This window comes from Podarcis raffonei, chromosome 6, assembly GCF_027172205.1.
Source record: "Podarcis raffonei isolate rPodRaf1 chromosome 6, rPodRaf1.pri, whole genome shotgun sequence".
NCBI lineage: Eukaryota > Metazoa > Chordata > Lepidosauria > Squamata > Lacertidae > Podarcis > Podarcis raffonei.
Genome location: NC_070607.1, coordinates 66,017,173 through 66,032,832, shown reverse-complemented (window position 1 = coordinate 66,032,832; position 15,660 = coordinate 66,017,173). Strand labels below are relative to the sequence as shown.

The 15,660-nt window shown below is 40.7% G+C and overlaps 3 protein-coding genes across 7 annotated transcripts in view; 1 reads left to right on the top strand and 2 right to left on the bottom strand.

The window, feature by feature from the left end:
• Window positions 1-419: 419 nt before the first annotated feature.
• Window positions 420-11,449, bottom strand: TSHB (thyroid stimulating hormone subunit beta). Of its 2 annotated transcripts, XM_053393594.1 has the most exons (4): window positions 10,979-11,449; window positions 6,974-7,121; window positions 2,054-2,222; window positions 420-761 (listed from the first exon to the last, which is right to left on the bottom strand). In XM_053393594.1, the coding sequence occupies exons 2-4, from the start codon at window positions 7,006-7,008 to the stop codon at window positions 519-521; spliced, it is 447 nt and encodes a 148-aa protein (XP_053249569.1). In that variant the 5' UTR covers window positions 7,009-7,121; window positions 10,979-11,449; the 3' UTR covers window positions 420-518. The 2 variants fall into 2 exon arrangements, with proteins under 2 accessions (XP_053249569.1, XP_053249570.1); XM_053393595.1 differs by lacking the exons at window positions 6,974-7,121; window positions 10,979-11,449 and adding an exon at window positions 3,670-4,978.
• Window positions 8,568-15,417, top strand: LOC128416218 (uncharacterized). Of its 4 annotated transcripts, none has more exons than XM_053393592.1 (5): window positions 8,568-8,678; window positions 9,574-9,707; window positions 11,852-12,350; window positions 13,441-13,605; window positions 14,537-15,417. In XM_053393592.1, exons 3-5 carry the CDS (start codon window positions 11,894-11,896, stop codon window positions 14,770-14,772), a joined length of 858 nt encoding a protein of 285 aa, XP_053249567.1. In that variant the 5' UTR covers window positions 8,568-8,678; window positions 9,574-9,707; window positions 11,852-11,893; the 3' UTR covers window positions 14,773-15,417. The 4 variants fall into 4 exon arrangements, with proteins under 4 accessions (XP_053249567.1, XP_053249566.1, XP_053249565.1 ...); XM_053393591.1 differs by having other exon boundaries at window positions 8,569-8,892; XM_053393590.1 differs by having other exon boundaries at window positions 8,569-9,707.
• SYCP1 (synaptonemal complex protein 1) overlaps window positions 14,852-15,660 on the bottom strand; it is a 47,179-nt gene continuing 46,370 nt past the window's right edge. Inside the window, exon 32 of the mRNA XM_053393583.1 lies at window positions 14,852-15,656. Within this exon, the coding sequence (XP_053249558.1) occupies window positions 15,513-15,656 (144 nt within the window). The 3' untranslated portion in view covers window positions 14,852-15,512. The remainder of the gene's footprint in view (window positions 15,657-15,660) is intronic.

The following is a 15,660-nucleotide window of genomic DNA, read 5'->3' as shown; positions in this document are numbered from 1 at the left end:
TATTTGTGATATAGTAAGATAGTCTTTGGAGTGCCACAGGGGTCTTGATCTCCATGGTTACTAATACTTGACACAGCAATGGCAAAGACTGGCAAGCAAATCACAGGAGCTAATGAAATATTGGTGTAGCTGTCAGTGCTGAGAACAGCATAGCAATTCTGGCTGAACGTACAACTTCCCTCCTCTGTCAAAGCATGAATGGAAGGGGCTGGCTTGTTTTGCTTTTCCTCAGGAAGGAGAATGAATCCAACAAAGAAATGTGGATTCCTTGTGTCTGTACAACCACACGGTCAGAGGCGCCTTTGTAACACTGCTGAAAATTATTTTTGTGTCTGTGAGTCCTAGATAAAATGGAAAACAGCTGCTGATTGTTTTTTTTAAAAAAATTGTCTAAATAATTTTACATAACAAGTGTTGGATATGCTAACCATTCTATTTATTCTTGGATGCCCAAAACTTGCCATGTGACAGGAGGGATAGTGTGTCTTTGTGTGCAAGAGAGAGAGAAAGAAGGGGCCTTATAGGTTATGTAGCTTCTGAGGTATAGTGCAATAATCAGTGCTGCTTGCCTCATGCACACAGTCGCTATAGTCAGTGTTGCATTTCCCACACTTGCAGCTCACGGCCACAGGATAGGAATAGTAGGAGACGACATGGTGTTGACAGCCAGGGATCATCACAGTCTTGTACACCATGTCCTTGTATGTGCACACTTCCTGGGACAGGGCGCTCTGGGGCAGCAGCTTCTTACCATTGCTGTCCTGTAAGAGAATGCCAGTGGTTATTGCTTTTTGCTTAATCCTACCCGCATAATTTATGTTGTGCTCAGATAGAAATCGCTCCATCTCATCCCTCCCCAACGGTCACATTTTTGTAACCGTGCTGCTGAAGCAAGAAAGGCCATTTCATCCTTGTGAGGGGTTTTCAAGCTATGACATATGCATAGTCCCACCATAATGTTGAAGTTGTGGTACAAGCTTGGTTCCTTGTGTGGTTCCTTGGCATGATTATATGGGGGAGGGTTGCTGAGCAGGATCAAATTCCTAAATATGCACAGATTGGTTGTGACCTCTTGGCCCTCTTCTTTTGGTTTGTCCCATTACTTTAATAGTTAATCTGAAATTATATATTTTGGTTTTTTCTTTCTTTCTTTTTTATTTTTTATTTTGGTTTTTTCACTTTCTGAATTGGCCCTCCACTTTTCTAGTGGCCATTTGCTTCCTGAACATCTGCTCATTCTTTCAACATTTACCTTCATTAAAGTGCTGGAACTTTGCTAACCCTGCTTTTCAACCTGTTGCTCAGGTACCCTTTTGAGTGCAATCTTTCACCATGACCTTTAATTTTTCAGATCCAATTTGTTGCCAATACATACTGCTCTTAGTTCCCACCCATCAGTTATTGATGGTCATCATAATAATTGCAATTCCCCCCCCCCTGGCCACATTCTTCTCACCTACAGCCCTTCATCGCTGTTCTTTTGTTTTGGTTGATATTTATGAATGTCATATTGATTCCACCTCTCTCTACCCACACTCCTGGCACTCCATTACTGAAGACCATGAGGAAGAGCTACTACAACACCAACCCTAAACCAGCATCATGTAATGGGTGAGGGCCTGCTGTGTGCTGGTGGGGTGAAGTCACATTCTCCACTTCCTTTAGTGCCCTATAATCCACATGGCTAACCCAAATTTCATGAGAATAAAAAAAGCAAAAAAAAATTATTGAATGTGCTCAAGGAAAATATTTCCTCAAAAATTAAGAAAATGTCATAGTAGAAGCAAGATGATAGTTTGCGACAGATAACTGTCCTTGATCACTTCCATGTCTCTGAAAAGTCCATTGATTCAAAGCCTCGACTACCCCAGTGTCTCCCATTTCACCTCCACATTCAGTATAATGCCTCAAACCGTTATATCACCTCATTCGTCTTCCCTGTTGTCTAATAATCCTTTCCTATTTACTCCATAGGTCCTAAGCTACTTATTAAACTCTCTCTTTTTTCCTAACCAACCAAGAAGGGACTCAATAGTGTGTTGTAAGAACATACCCGTGTCATGCAGTATCCTTCACAGATGGTGGTGTTGATGGCCAGACAGAAGGCACATTCTCTCTTCTCCACGTGGATGATGTACTCAACGGGGACACAAAGGGACATGCTCTGCCCCAAAGTCAGGGCAAAGACTAGGAAGAGAGAGGTGAAAGGGGCAGGATTCATGCTGCATGCAAAAACAAAGCAAGGCAAAGTCACAGACATTGTGAAGTCAGGAGTAGCTTATTAACAGAATATAAGGGACTTTCCCAGTCTCCGTTGCCAAACTCTCTGATCTTTTTCCTGTGCAATCAGGTACATGGGTTCTCTGTGTACATAAACATAAAGAATAACTAGTAAGCTATTTGTGCCCTAGCTAGACTGATGGAGGGCAGGTCCAAGTGGGAAATTCCTAGTTAAACTATAATATGTACATCTGCAAAGACAAGGAGTATCTTGAAGAAAGACAATTGTCCTGACACACAGAATCTCTGCATCAAGGCTACCTTGCCCTTCTCTTCCTCCTGTCATTCCCATGCACTTGTATATCTAAGGATCAGCAATGCTTAAAAAGTACCCTTGAGCTTCAGGGTGCATGTATATATAACTTGGACAATAATGATTATGTTCTGCCAATCATACAGTAGCAAGCATTCTTAAATGTTGGAATAAAGAAGCAATGGAAGGTTTTCTCTAGGCTGAGCAGAGAAACACATAACAATTCAGTACATGGTTGCCTCAGTCTAAAACCTCTGTGCAAACTAAGAACAGCCCCAGTAAAACCAAAGTTAATGATACTGTAAAAAGAGGTCAAACATAATGCTCAGGATTTGTAAGCCATAAGCTAGTAATATAGTATCGCTTGGGAAAATAGAGCTCCTGCTAAGAGTGTCAGGTTGAATGAACAAAGCGATGACAGAATGGCAAGCCTCTGGCTGATGCCACAGAATGCTCCCTAGGAAAAGTCCTTTTTCTGAGGGCTTCTCCAGATTCATTGAACATTCATTCGAATTTGCTTGCAGAAAGCTTACACAGAGGTTAGACACTGGGCAGTATCAATTTTCCTCATCCTGTCAGTGCAAGGATAACTGCTTGTGCGACAGGATTTTTCTCTGTTTTCTCCCTGCGTGCATACTCTGCAGCCTCACCAAATCTGCTTTGGAAAGTTGGGAGAACCGCCAGAACAGATTTAGCGGGGCACAAGGGAGGAGAAAGGTGAATTCTATTGTGCAAGCAGAAATCCTTGCATTGTGTGGACATTTACTTAGTGCTATAATGGATACAAGCCCATGTCTGGTCTTTAATGATCATCCATCCTGATTTGCTTGTGCAGTGTCCATACATCTTCCTGCAACTCATTAATTCATGCCATGCTTTTCAGTACATTTCCTGTGACTTTCCTTACTGCAAACAGCCTGTCTTTAAAAAGGTAGATTTGTTGTCCTAGGGTGAGCAAGCAATTTAATTGCACACGTCTAAATTTCTGATATACACTTAAATCCCTCCTGCAGAATAGTGACAGTGTGGATTCTGGAGGCACCCTGACAGTAGGGCACAAGTTGCCAACATCTACAAATATGCAGTCATTCCTGAATTCCCCACATACTTACATAGAACACTGGCCAGACACCCACCTATCAGCCGTGAAGTGATGCCAAACTGGAAAGACCGTCAGCCGGCTCTTTCCTTCACACAAGAACCAGATTCTTCATTGATTCTGCTTCAGACGCAATAAGTCCAGCACAAACTCTGAGTGCATTTTATACTCCTCTGGTTAATTCCTGGCTGATCTACCTGTTTATGTAATTGCATTAATTGCTACTTCTAATCTCTGTAATATCTACTGAAGATTCATACTTGTCCATTCAGGAAATGTAATTGAGATATGGAGAACTATAACATCTCCGCCTAGCAGCTGGATGGCACAGCTAATTAATTTAATATTCATTCTTCACTTACCACAACATGAAAATACATATATATGGATTTAGGAAAGCCTTTGTTGACATTGGCAATTGCCGGGAAAGAACTGCCATGGAAGAGAAGCAAGCCCAGTTTGCAGATCAGGGGGTCTTAGGATAGATTTGAATGGTGATGGAAGAACCTAGAAGTCTATATGTGAAATTCTCAGCAACCCTTAACAAACTACAGAGGCCAGAATTATTTGAGAGAAAGAATGTGCTTTGAATGTGCCTTAAAGGTATAGGTAAAGGTGGGGACATGGGACATAGGACATGGGTGGCGCTGTGGTGTAAACCACTGAGCCTCTTGGCTTGCCAATTAGAAGGTCAGAGGTGAGATCCTGTTGCTCTATCCCAGCTCCTGCCAACTGTTTCCATGTGCTCTGGTTTCCGCCACGGTGTTCTATTCTGGCCACATGACCCAGAAAGCTGTCTGTGGACAAACACCGGGTCCCTCGGCCTGAAAGCGAGATGAGCACCGCAACCCCAATAGTTGCCTTTGACTCAACCGTCCAGGGATCCTTTACCTTTACCTTTTTTAAAAAGGTATAGCATGTATGTGGCCTCAGCTGAATGCATCCCTGTAGTTCAGGACTGTGCCTAGAAATGGAAAGTGTGGATCATGCGACTGGCTGCATAGGGCTGGTGACTGGTTTATTTGACCGGAAAGCCAGAAGTCATTTTCATTATTCAGTCTGTGGGACATTTTTGTTTCTCCTCTCTTCTCAAGGTCTCTAAAAATAGATCTACATCATGGCAAAAGGGGCTTAAGTGTCCAAAAGCAACAATAATTAATTTGACTTTCTATAATAAATCTCTTAAACCTATGCTATGATGAGTCAAGTACTTTATTATGGTCATAGACCAGCATAAGCAAAACATCTAAATAAATAGCATAACAGTATGAATCTAAGCGAATAATTATTAAATAAATAAGAGCAAGAACCAAACATATACATAGAATAGGCATAGATAATGGGTGAGTAAAAATTTATAAGAAAAATTAAAAGATCGGTTAACACAGCTATATGGGGTGGGCTTCAGAAGTGCAGAATATGGGCCTTCAGGATTGAATTGTAGCATAGACCATTCTCCGTTGAATATCTATCATGGCAGCGCAAAATCTGGTGAATGAATATGTAACTTCTGGGGTCTCGTCATGTAGTAATAGGGAGATGTTGTGTTGTTCTGAATGCCCAGGAAACTTATATAAGATGGGTTGGATAAACCTAGTTCAAATGTCTATATAATATTGGCAATAAAGAAGGGCATGCTCCGTTGTTTCCTGCTGGCCAAAGCCACATGGACATGAGTTTGTTATTATCTCATTGTTATATAATCTTTCCCAGGTGGCCCTAATTCAGAAATGGGGGCCCTCAGCAGATGGGTGGACCCTGGATTTCTGCAGGAAATAAATTGTGCGAGAGTGAGGAACTAAGCAGGGGTACATTCAGAGAATGACTGTCAGGTGCTCCGTCTGAGAATCCAGGGGAGTCTTCACATATGATATCTTTGGAACATTGCCAGATCTAAATGTAAGTACAGCATCAGTACAATGGTCCTATTAATTTTAGCAAGATAATGGTGCATTGGATTGAGTGCAGCAATCATCACCATGGGTTTACATGAGAGGGTTCTATTTCTTCTTTTGTTCAGCTTTGAAACACTGGTGGGACATTATTTTATTTATTTAAAACATTTTTATTGCACCCAGCAAAATTTATTCCAAGAAAGGAAGGAAGAAGTGACTAGTATGGAACAGAAAAAGCAGCAATACTTAGAAGTAGGTAAAATGTACTTTTAAAGCCAGTAGATGAACCTTCTAAAAGTTGTTGGACTCCAACTCCTATCGGCTTCAGTTAGCATGGCCGGTAGTCAAAGATGATGGGAGTTGTAGCACAGCAACATCACCTTTTTCTCCAAGATTCTCTCTCTCTGCCCCCCTCAATTCTCACAACAACCTTTGAGGCAGGTTAGACTGAGAGATAGTGGCTGGCCCAATAGACCCACAGTGAGCTTCTTGGCCGGGTAGGGATTTGAACCCTGCTCTGCCAGACCCTAGTCCAACACTCTAACCACTACACTACATTGGCTCTAGACATACTCAGTGTCTAGTTTGCCCTACATCAGATCAAGGTCCACTTAACATGCCAGGAATATGCATAGCTCTTTAAGTTGTTCCAATAAAGACAAAATCTCATTTTTTTATTTTTAAGAGCCTTTGTTTATATCTTTGGTGGAAAGGGAGTGGATGAGGGAGTCTGACCAATGGGGAGAGGATGTAGGCAGGGCAGGGCTTGTAAGCAGGCAAACTTCAGAGGTAGATGTTTTGGGCCATTATTGCATTGCCTAGGTAGGGAAGGGGTGTGAACTGGGGTGTGGAATCTCCTCTTGGGCATCTATCAGATGTGTTTAGCTAAAGAGAAAACAGATATCATCATGGGGTGAGGTTGATGCTTGAAATGTGCCTATCCTATGCTTGAGCAAATGCATATTTGGTCTAATAAAATTTGTGAAACGGCTGGCAGGGTTTGTGCAGGCCATCATGTAAATATTTTAATATAAAAATATTATTATTTATTATTTATGTTAGAATAAATAATGTATTTAGGTGTCTTAAATACCAGACCAGCTTCACAGCTCCTCAGCTGAAGATTCTGAGGTTTCATCTAGGAGACAAATTCTCACTCCAAGACAATGAGGCAAGAGACTCCATATAGTAAAAGTCCCTTGCACTAGGTTGTAGTTATGCCTTTTTCTGAATACACTCCTCTGTCATGTACCAGATCTTTCCACAATTCCCCTCATTAAGAGACCTCTTCAGAATCTACTATACCGTGGTAGTCCAGCTCCATTTCTGATTTATCTAAGGCACACTTGCTTCCCAGCTGGTTACATGACTTGTCCATGTGCCGCTTAAACTCTAGGATCTCCATCCAATGACAGCCAGTTTAAGTATTAATCATTCATCTCTAACCTTTCTCCTAAGCAAAACATCCTTCTCACTGACATCAACGAGTTGCACTTTCATGAAACAGAAGATACCGCTGCCGTGTTGCCGTCAGATGAGTAATCCCAGGAACCCAAATATCAGGGCACTGGATGTGCCTCTATGATAAGCAACGCTACAGAAAATGCAAAAGATGACTATTTAAAAGCAGGCAAGACGATGATGTCACATTTGTTGTAAAAATGTGCCAGTATTCTGAAAAGATTGTTAAGGGATGCAGACCTAATTATTCTGCTACAGCACACAACGGAGGGACAACGAAACAAAACAAAGCCTGGAAGATTTGTGGGATGAAAAGTTAGGATTTCAGAAGGAAGTCACAATGGGAAATGAAACAGTATGTCTGCCCTGAAACTTTTGAAGGCACAAACACTATTGAAATTGGGATTGCATAGAAGCAGCCAGAAACCACCTTGAGCACAAATCATCAGGAGTGTACAGTTAAAAACCCCCACATCTGGATAGTCCCTAAGTTGTCACAAAACTGAATCTAGGGTCTCTTCAAGTGTCCTTACTGTGCATTCATAATGAGCTCTCATCAATAATTGCAATCACCCCCATCTCCAGCATTAGCTGCCACATTATATTGCCCAAGTAGGAACAGATAAATGTTGTCTCCTGTTTTCAAAGTGTAGAAGCTGCAATGGCTTACAAAGTTTCAAAGTACAAATAGTGTTCTTCGGTTATTGTGCTTTTTATTATAAAATTATAAACTAAATCTAAATAGGTAGAATAAAATAAATCTAAATACCTATTCCTGCATTTCAGGGAGTTGGACTAGACAGGCATGTCCAACTCCCAAGAGACTGCGATCTACTCCCACTATAAAAAAACTGGCAGTGATTTCTTTATTTTTTGCCAGGATCACACGATCGACCAGGATCGACCAGGGACACCCCACAATAGACTGGTTGGACATGCCTGAACTAGATGATCCTCAGGATCGCTCCCAGCTCTACAATTCTAAGATTCTAGGAACGCATCAGAATAAGCATAGCATGGGTTGGGGAGGAAAAATGGGCAGCGAGGAAGCAACAGCAGTTTGTGCTTCTGAAGTGAGCATACAGATTATACACAATATTTTGAATGTCCAATTAGGGAGAATTTGTTCCTGAACTAGAACAGGGATTTGCCAGATGTTGGTAGGTTTTGATTCTAGATTGACACTTCCATATGTGGTATGCTGATGTAGGAGCATTCACTTCTGTTATCACCATGGACCAATATCCACTCCTGGAAAAGTACACTCTTGCCATTAGCATCTGAATGCATCCAATGAAGAGCCAAAACTTAAGCATGTCTTAGACTGGAGTAGAAGATCAACACATGGTAAGTGAGGTGTCCTAGAACTGGACTGCTGTTATCCGTGTTTTGCTTTTGGGTTTGAGACTGAGTTATTGTTTTTCTGTGACCTTTTGTATGAAAAAGATGGATGATTTAATCCTTGCCAGCACTAGTCACAGGTTAATCATTCACTTGCAGTATGAATCATTAAACTGTTTTCACAGGCCTAATTGGTCAGCAATTTGAGTACATTTACTTCCTGCTTATATGTAAGGTAAAGTATTGTTCCCAGAATCTTGGAGCAGATGTGGCTGGTTTCTGAAGGATGAGTACAAGAAAATATTAATGGTGCGGCATTGGACTTGTGGCAGTGACTTCAGAACTATAAGTATGGTTGTTACTTTTCTTCATATGTGAAAGATTGGCTTAGTTTCTAGTCTGAGGAAAATAACCAGCAAACATAAGAGCAGCTTGGTTTGTCAAACAAGATTCATTTTTCAAGACTTTGCTTCTGCTTCCTCATGAATTAGTCTTCTGTTTCTGCTGTGGCAAATCTGGGAAGGGTCACCTAGAACGTTCTTGTCATATCTCTGCAGCCCAAGGTAAACCAGACTACAGTACATCGTTGGTTAATTACTACATCTTTCCTAAACTATTTCTGTACTCATCAGAAAACAAACTGGTGAGAAATTCCAGAAGGGTGTCTGTGTCCCCTAAAACAGCCTCTGTTAATGGGTGGCTCTCCAGATGTGGTTGGAGTACAACTCACATCATCTCTCACTACTGGCTGGGACTGAGGGGAATTGCAGTTCAACAGGCTCTGGAGTGCCACCCATTAGCCACCCATGTGCTAGTTATTTGCACTGAATTCTTTTCACCTTCTTGTTTGTAGCCCTCTTTCTATGCAGATCATGTATCCAACTTTGTTCTGATTTGGAATGTCTCTATGATGCAACTATCATGTGACTATCTCTCTTGTTTCTGAAAAATAAGCAGGGCTATGATCAAAAGCACAGTGGCTTTAATACTCTTCTTATTCTTGAGAAGGAAATTGTTAAAGTCTTCCTTTTAAGAATTGGGAAAGATCATTCCATGGGGATAGTTGTAGAAACTGTTTTGTTGATACACCTGTCAATTCATGTTGTGCTGAAACGCAATCTTATGGTACATACATATCATTTCTTGTTAAGTTTCTCAGCTATATTCAAATGACAGGCCAGGCCAGGCCAGGCCAGCCCAGCCAATAATTGTTCTGCATGACTAACCTTAGAATTCTTTTATAGTTTTCCGTTACCATAGAGATCTCTATGGGCTTTGCCCAGCCCTGCAGTGAACATATCCCAAGTAATTAAACAAACAGAAACACGCTAAGGCTAAGTATCTGTTACTCGGGCCGTTGCTGCCGTCATCATCTTTGGTGAGTTTCAAGAGATTTGGATTGTGTGTGTGTGTGTGTGTGTGTGTGTGTGTGTTAGGGGAGTGTATTGCTTTGGATGAATCACAGATCTCAAGCTGAAGAAGAGTGCTTTGGGGGGATTCTGGGCCTGTCTGAGAAGCAGGAGTTAGATAAGTATGGGTTTGTCTACACTTCTGCTTGTCTCACCACTTTCCCCCAGGAAAACCCACTCCGTACTGATGAATCAGAGCAAATGCCAATCGAGTCTTCCATGGATTTGTGATTCAGCAGTAGAGAGCAGGTTTTCCTAGAAAAAGCTGTGGGACAAACAGAAAACCACTCAGACCCGTGCCTAGAAAGCACAGGAGAAGTGGAAAACCCCTTGGGCCCGAGCTTTCTAGGCATGGGACAAGAGAAAGTGTAGAGCAGCACGTAAATAATGTAAATAAAAAATCTACTTGCTGCAGCTTCTTGTCAGTTTGCCAGGTTGCGAGCTTGGAATTGCCTTCTAAACTTGAATTATGCTGATGAACTGGAGGAGTAGGCAGACGTGCCTTCTGTTGTCCCTCTCTATTCCAGCCTTTGACTTGGCCTGTGCCTCAGGCGGCAGAATCCACTGAAGCAGCGGGTCCCAATGTTGATCTCTCCCCCCATCCCCACCCCCGTTCCTGATGTATATCTTTCCTCACCTTTTCTTTCCTGGGGGGGAGGAGGAGAGAGCCATTTTGGGGTCCACCTTAGGTGCCGAAATGTCTTGGGCTGGCCCTGATCCATATCTTTAGATTCATAATTCAAGTCCTGTTCTTTCCAGCAAACAGGAGATGGAGAATAAATGTTTCCTTGTCTCCTGATTCAGCAGTAGATTCAAAGATAAAGGTCAACTACAAGTTAACAACCTGTTAACCAAATATTATTTGCATATGGAATCCACTATGGCCATGATTTTCAGTTACCATTGTATTTCATGAATCTGTCTGTCTCTATTGTCGATTATTCACCAAAGCCAGACTAAATGTATTTCCATCAGAAGTACTAAATGGCAGACTGTCTGGCATACCCTATCAGAATAGGCTCTCCTTATGTTCTCAGGGTTTTGACTCTATGAAGAATATCCTACTACAATGTCAGCAGTTCAAACAAGCCAGAGATCAATTAATTAAACCCTTATTGGTAAACTTAACTGGAAAATCTGAAGCCTTCTACCTTTAAGTACCTCCTTGGAGATATGTCAAACAATACTACCCTGACCGTGGCTAAATTCCTCTTAGAAGTAATAAGAAATAGAAACTTACATGCTCTGGATAAAACATATTGGCCGCCTTGGAATCCTTTCCCTGTATTTCTGTTTTATTTTGCTCTTGAAAATTCTTCTGTGGGTCTTTGGACCAAAATAAAGAATGTTATCTTATCTTATAACTTACCAGCGTAGTTCTTTTGAATATCTGGTTCTGGTAGTGCTATGAAAACTGTTAAGCCCTTCACATTAACACAGGGTATTCATACCTTAGCAGAGTAGAGTGTTGATAAGCCCCAACCGAGGCAAAGGTTACAAGTTTTCAGTATGCCAAAGGCCAATTATTATTGTTCCACATTCACAGCTCATGATTACAAACTGCATCAATCATCTTCATCCTATTTGCCCTGTGAGGTCTGACACTACCTTTCACATGTTACTGATAGGAATCTAAGACTCAGTAAATTAATTGCTCAGGGCTAAATCTAGCATATATCAAAGTTAACCCAAGTCCAAGGAAAACATGCTATCACAGTTGTGACATGCTAAGACTCCATTTATGTATTTCTGCTGAGGTACATGCCTTCAATAAGCCACAGAATTGACAATGAAGCATTGAAATACTTGGTTTGGTGATAAAGGCTTCTGCTGGCTCTACTCAGAGCATCCATGTTTGTCTCTTATCTCTCAAGGGGCAGAATCAATTGGTAATTACAGGGGATGTGTGTTTCTAACCCTACTTGTCTCTCTCAGTGTCTCTCTCAGACCAGAGAGGTGTATGCCTTATATGAAAGAACTATTAATTGAGAAGATAAAGTTTAATGCCTTCTGCTCTTTTACACCTCTAAATGCTTTTGCAGAGAACCTAGCTGAAGCAATTTTAATTTATACCCATAACTCTGTTATTGTTGTTTTAAATATGTTTCCACAGGAGAAAAGGCTAACATAATTGACAAGGAAAAAACAGAAAGCTATGATGGACAAAAGAACATATGTTTGCCTTGTAGTCTCCATCATACTGAAGACAGTTTCACTTCAGACTACAAACTACATCCCAGCAATGAATACCACATCTAGGACTGAAAGGCTGACCGTTTCCAGTACAGAAGCAGGCAACATCACTATACTGCAGAATGGAAGTGCCAGCTTGAGTACATTCGCAACAACAGTGAATATTACCAACTTTCCTACGCTTCTACAAAGCACTCATTCTCCTCATACAGAAACATCAGCTATGACTGCTGAAGCCAAAACTGAGATGACATTTCCAACAGAGTCATTCTCTACTAATTCTACACATCAAGCCACAGTTGAAGATTTCAATGTCACAACTTCAGCTACCACATTAAAACCGACAGTCCAGCCTTCTAGTACTGCACCACCTATCACCAGCAAGGGCTACCTTTCAGTTTCAGCAATTCAGTTTCCAGGTAGGTCTGATGGACAAAATATAAAGTTACAGGCAAACACATGTAAACTGAGACCTGATGCTGTGATGTTGTTTTATAGTGAAAAGCTATGTTAATAGAGAAGTGGCAGGAGGAGGAGTGCCTCCTGTTTATCTGCTCCAAATCACCCTTCCCACAACTAGCTTTTCCCCTATTGCTTCCAAATAGCATGTTTGTTCTTAGGAAAAGGTATCCCATCAGACTACAAGGACATATTGGAACAATGTTTACCTTCCTTTGTATGCACATTCGAAGAGTCACTCTTAAATTGTTTGATATTGAAAATGACACATGATGAAAGCATCTGTAGCAATAACTAGACTATTTTAGTAGTGACCCCCAAGACCCTAAATATACTTATCTAGAAGTCCCATTATCATTGACTGGACAAATGTCTGAATAAACATCCACACTGATTTGCAATCAGCAGCACACTAAGCTATTTCAAACTAATAATAATAATAATAATAATAATAATAATTTATTTATATCCCGCCCATCTGGCTGAGTTTCCCCAGCCACTCTTGGTAGCTCCCAATCGAGTATTAAAAACAATACAGTATTAAATATTAAAAACTTCCATAAACAGGGCTGCCTTCAGGTGTCTTTTAAAAATAGGATACTGTAGTTGCTTATTTCCTTGACATCTGACGGTAGGGCATTCCAGAGGGTGGGCGCCACTACCTAGAAGGCCCTCTGTCTGGTTCCCTGTAACCTCTTCTCACAATGAGGGAACCGCCAGAAGGCCCTCAGTGCTGAATCTCAGTGTCCGAGCTGAACAATGGGGGTGGAGTCCTTCAGGTATACAGGGGTCCTTCAGGTATACAGGACCGAGGCCATTTAGGGCTTTAAAGGTCAGAACCAACACATTTAATTGTGCTCAGAAATGTACTGGGAACCAATGCAGATCTCTTCAAAGGCAGCCCCACGAAGAGCACATTGCAGTAGTCCAAGCGGGAGATAACTAGAGCATGCACGACTCTGGCGAGACAGTCCGCCGGCAGGTAGGTCTAAGTTTTACTGAGCTTTTTAAACTAAGTATTAGTAGGCTTTCTGTATTATTTCATTGCAGCAGAAGGAGCTGGTTTGAGCAATTCAGATACCATCCTAACCATATTTTTTGCCATTGTTCTCGCACTGACAATTCTCGGATTCATTATATATATTTTCAATAAATATCGAAAACGAAGAGACCAATTTTCCCATCATCCACTTTATGATGCCTCTTTTGAAACAGGTTAGTATATTTTAAATCAAATACCAATATCATGTACAAGACTAATGAGTAATTATGGGAAGGGGCAATACTCAGCTTTTTATATCCATTCATAGTAGCTGTCTTCCCTTAGTCACTTACCAACCACTACATGCTAAGTAATGGAATGGCACAGCAAATGGTAACAATTTAAAACAGCTCCAAGAGGTACTACTGCTGTTTCTCAGTCTAGTGGTAAAATTAGCTGTTTGTTGTGTAGAGTGTAGAGTCTGAAATGGAAGTGGAGTTTCAGCAGCAGGAAACATTGGGTTTACCAGACAATGTGACAGTTTCCTGCAGGGAAAGGATACAGCCTAAATGCATGCATGAGAGAAAAGGAGACATAAATGTATGAGAAAGCTTTTGAGTATCAATGTTTAGCTTTAAAAAATATTTCTGTTTTTTTGAAATATGTAAAGGAATAATGTTTATAACCAAGGGCCTGTGGCACAGAGTACTGGGTGCACAGATGCAAAAAACTTATTTGTGCTCATATCAAAGCCCCCTGAGCCTCTTGAGGTGCTACTGCAAAAGGCAAATGACCCTTTTGACCAGTGTAAGGGGCTGCCTCTGAAAGGAAGAACTAGAACATTCACATGTTTGAATCCATTTCAAACTCTGAACTAGAACATTCACATGTTTGAATCCATTTCAAACTCTGAAAGGAAGAACTAGAACATTCACATGTTTGAATCCATTTCAAACTTTGAATCCATGCCAACATATTTCTATCCTCACTGGGTATGTTGTACATCTGAACTGGATACTGGCAATTTTCTATGAATGCTACTTAAATTGTATCATTGCACAAGGAAGATTTTAAGTCTTTAGCTTTTTGGATTGATTCAGATTTGGATTGATCAGAAAAAGCTTGGATTCCCAGTAATATTTATTTTTTAAAAACTGTTTACAGTGGACAGATATGCTACTCCAGATGACACACTTGTAATATCAGGAGGCTTATATGATGCACCAAGAATTTCTAATTCCAACATGACAGTGTATGACGATGATGAGCTTCAGATTGATCAGTTACCATTTAGTGCTCAACCTGGACAATACAGACTGGAGTTTTGGCCTGGTGAAAAAGAAGTGGACTTTTCTTCAACTTATGAGGGAACATTTCAAATACCACCAGGAGGCATATAATTGTTGGAGCACAGGAACTCTTTTAAAGTGGCTTCAATAAATATTTGAACTTCTATCCAGCTCAATAAAAATAAGAAAATAAAATTAATAAAGTATATTTATTTGAAAACAAGGAACACTTCCAGCAGTGGAATACAGTTATCTGCTATTCAGTGACAACGAATGACTTTCAATTTCATTGGTAGTATTGTGCTTAATTAAATAACAAGAGCCTTTTCTGATTCGTTCTTTCACTAACCTTACATTTCTAATCTGTTTATGTTAACATATACATGCAAATGAGCATGCAGGAGAGGATTGGCAGAGGACTTAGTGGATAACTATTTCATTCTTCGGTGCCCTGCTGGTCCTTAGCTGATCATAGAATGCTATGCATTGGTCATTACTTACAACCCTGATCAAGCCTACCATGTATGCATCCAGATAACCTTTTCTCCTGATGGCCCTGTGCAAAAGTACTCTAGATCCAGCAAGGGAGGGATGGGAAGAAAGAGGACTCTACTGAGCCCTACATTGATTCTTTTCCACACATGCACCTGTACCTACAGGAGATAGATCAGAACATAAGTTCTTGGGGAAGCTTATAATATTTAAATTATTCCAACACTTCCTGCCCTTTTAACAGACTCAGGACACCCTATCTTTTTTAAAAAAAAGTTACTGGAACAAAAATGTAATGAAGGCAGAGTATTCAAATATGATAAACTAAACAATTAGTTCAACATTACACTAAGTTTCATTTATGCAAAAAGTTTTCCAGCTTCTTTCATTTTTTTCTTTCTATCCACTTTGGAGATTGCAGTCCATCCAGCATCTCGCATCTTTCTTAAAGCTGCAACCTTAACAGAAGATCCAGGAGTTTTCAAAGTTGGTGGCATGTGAACCTGT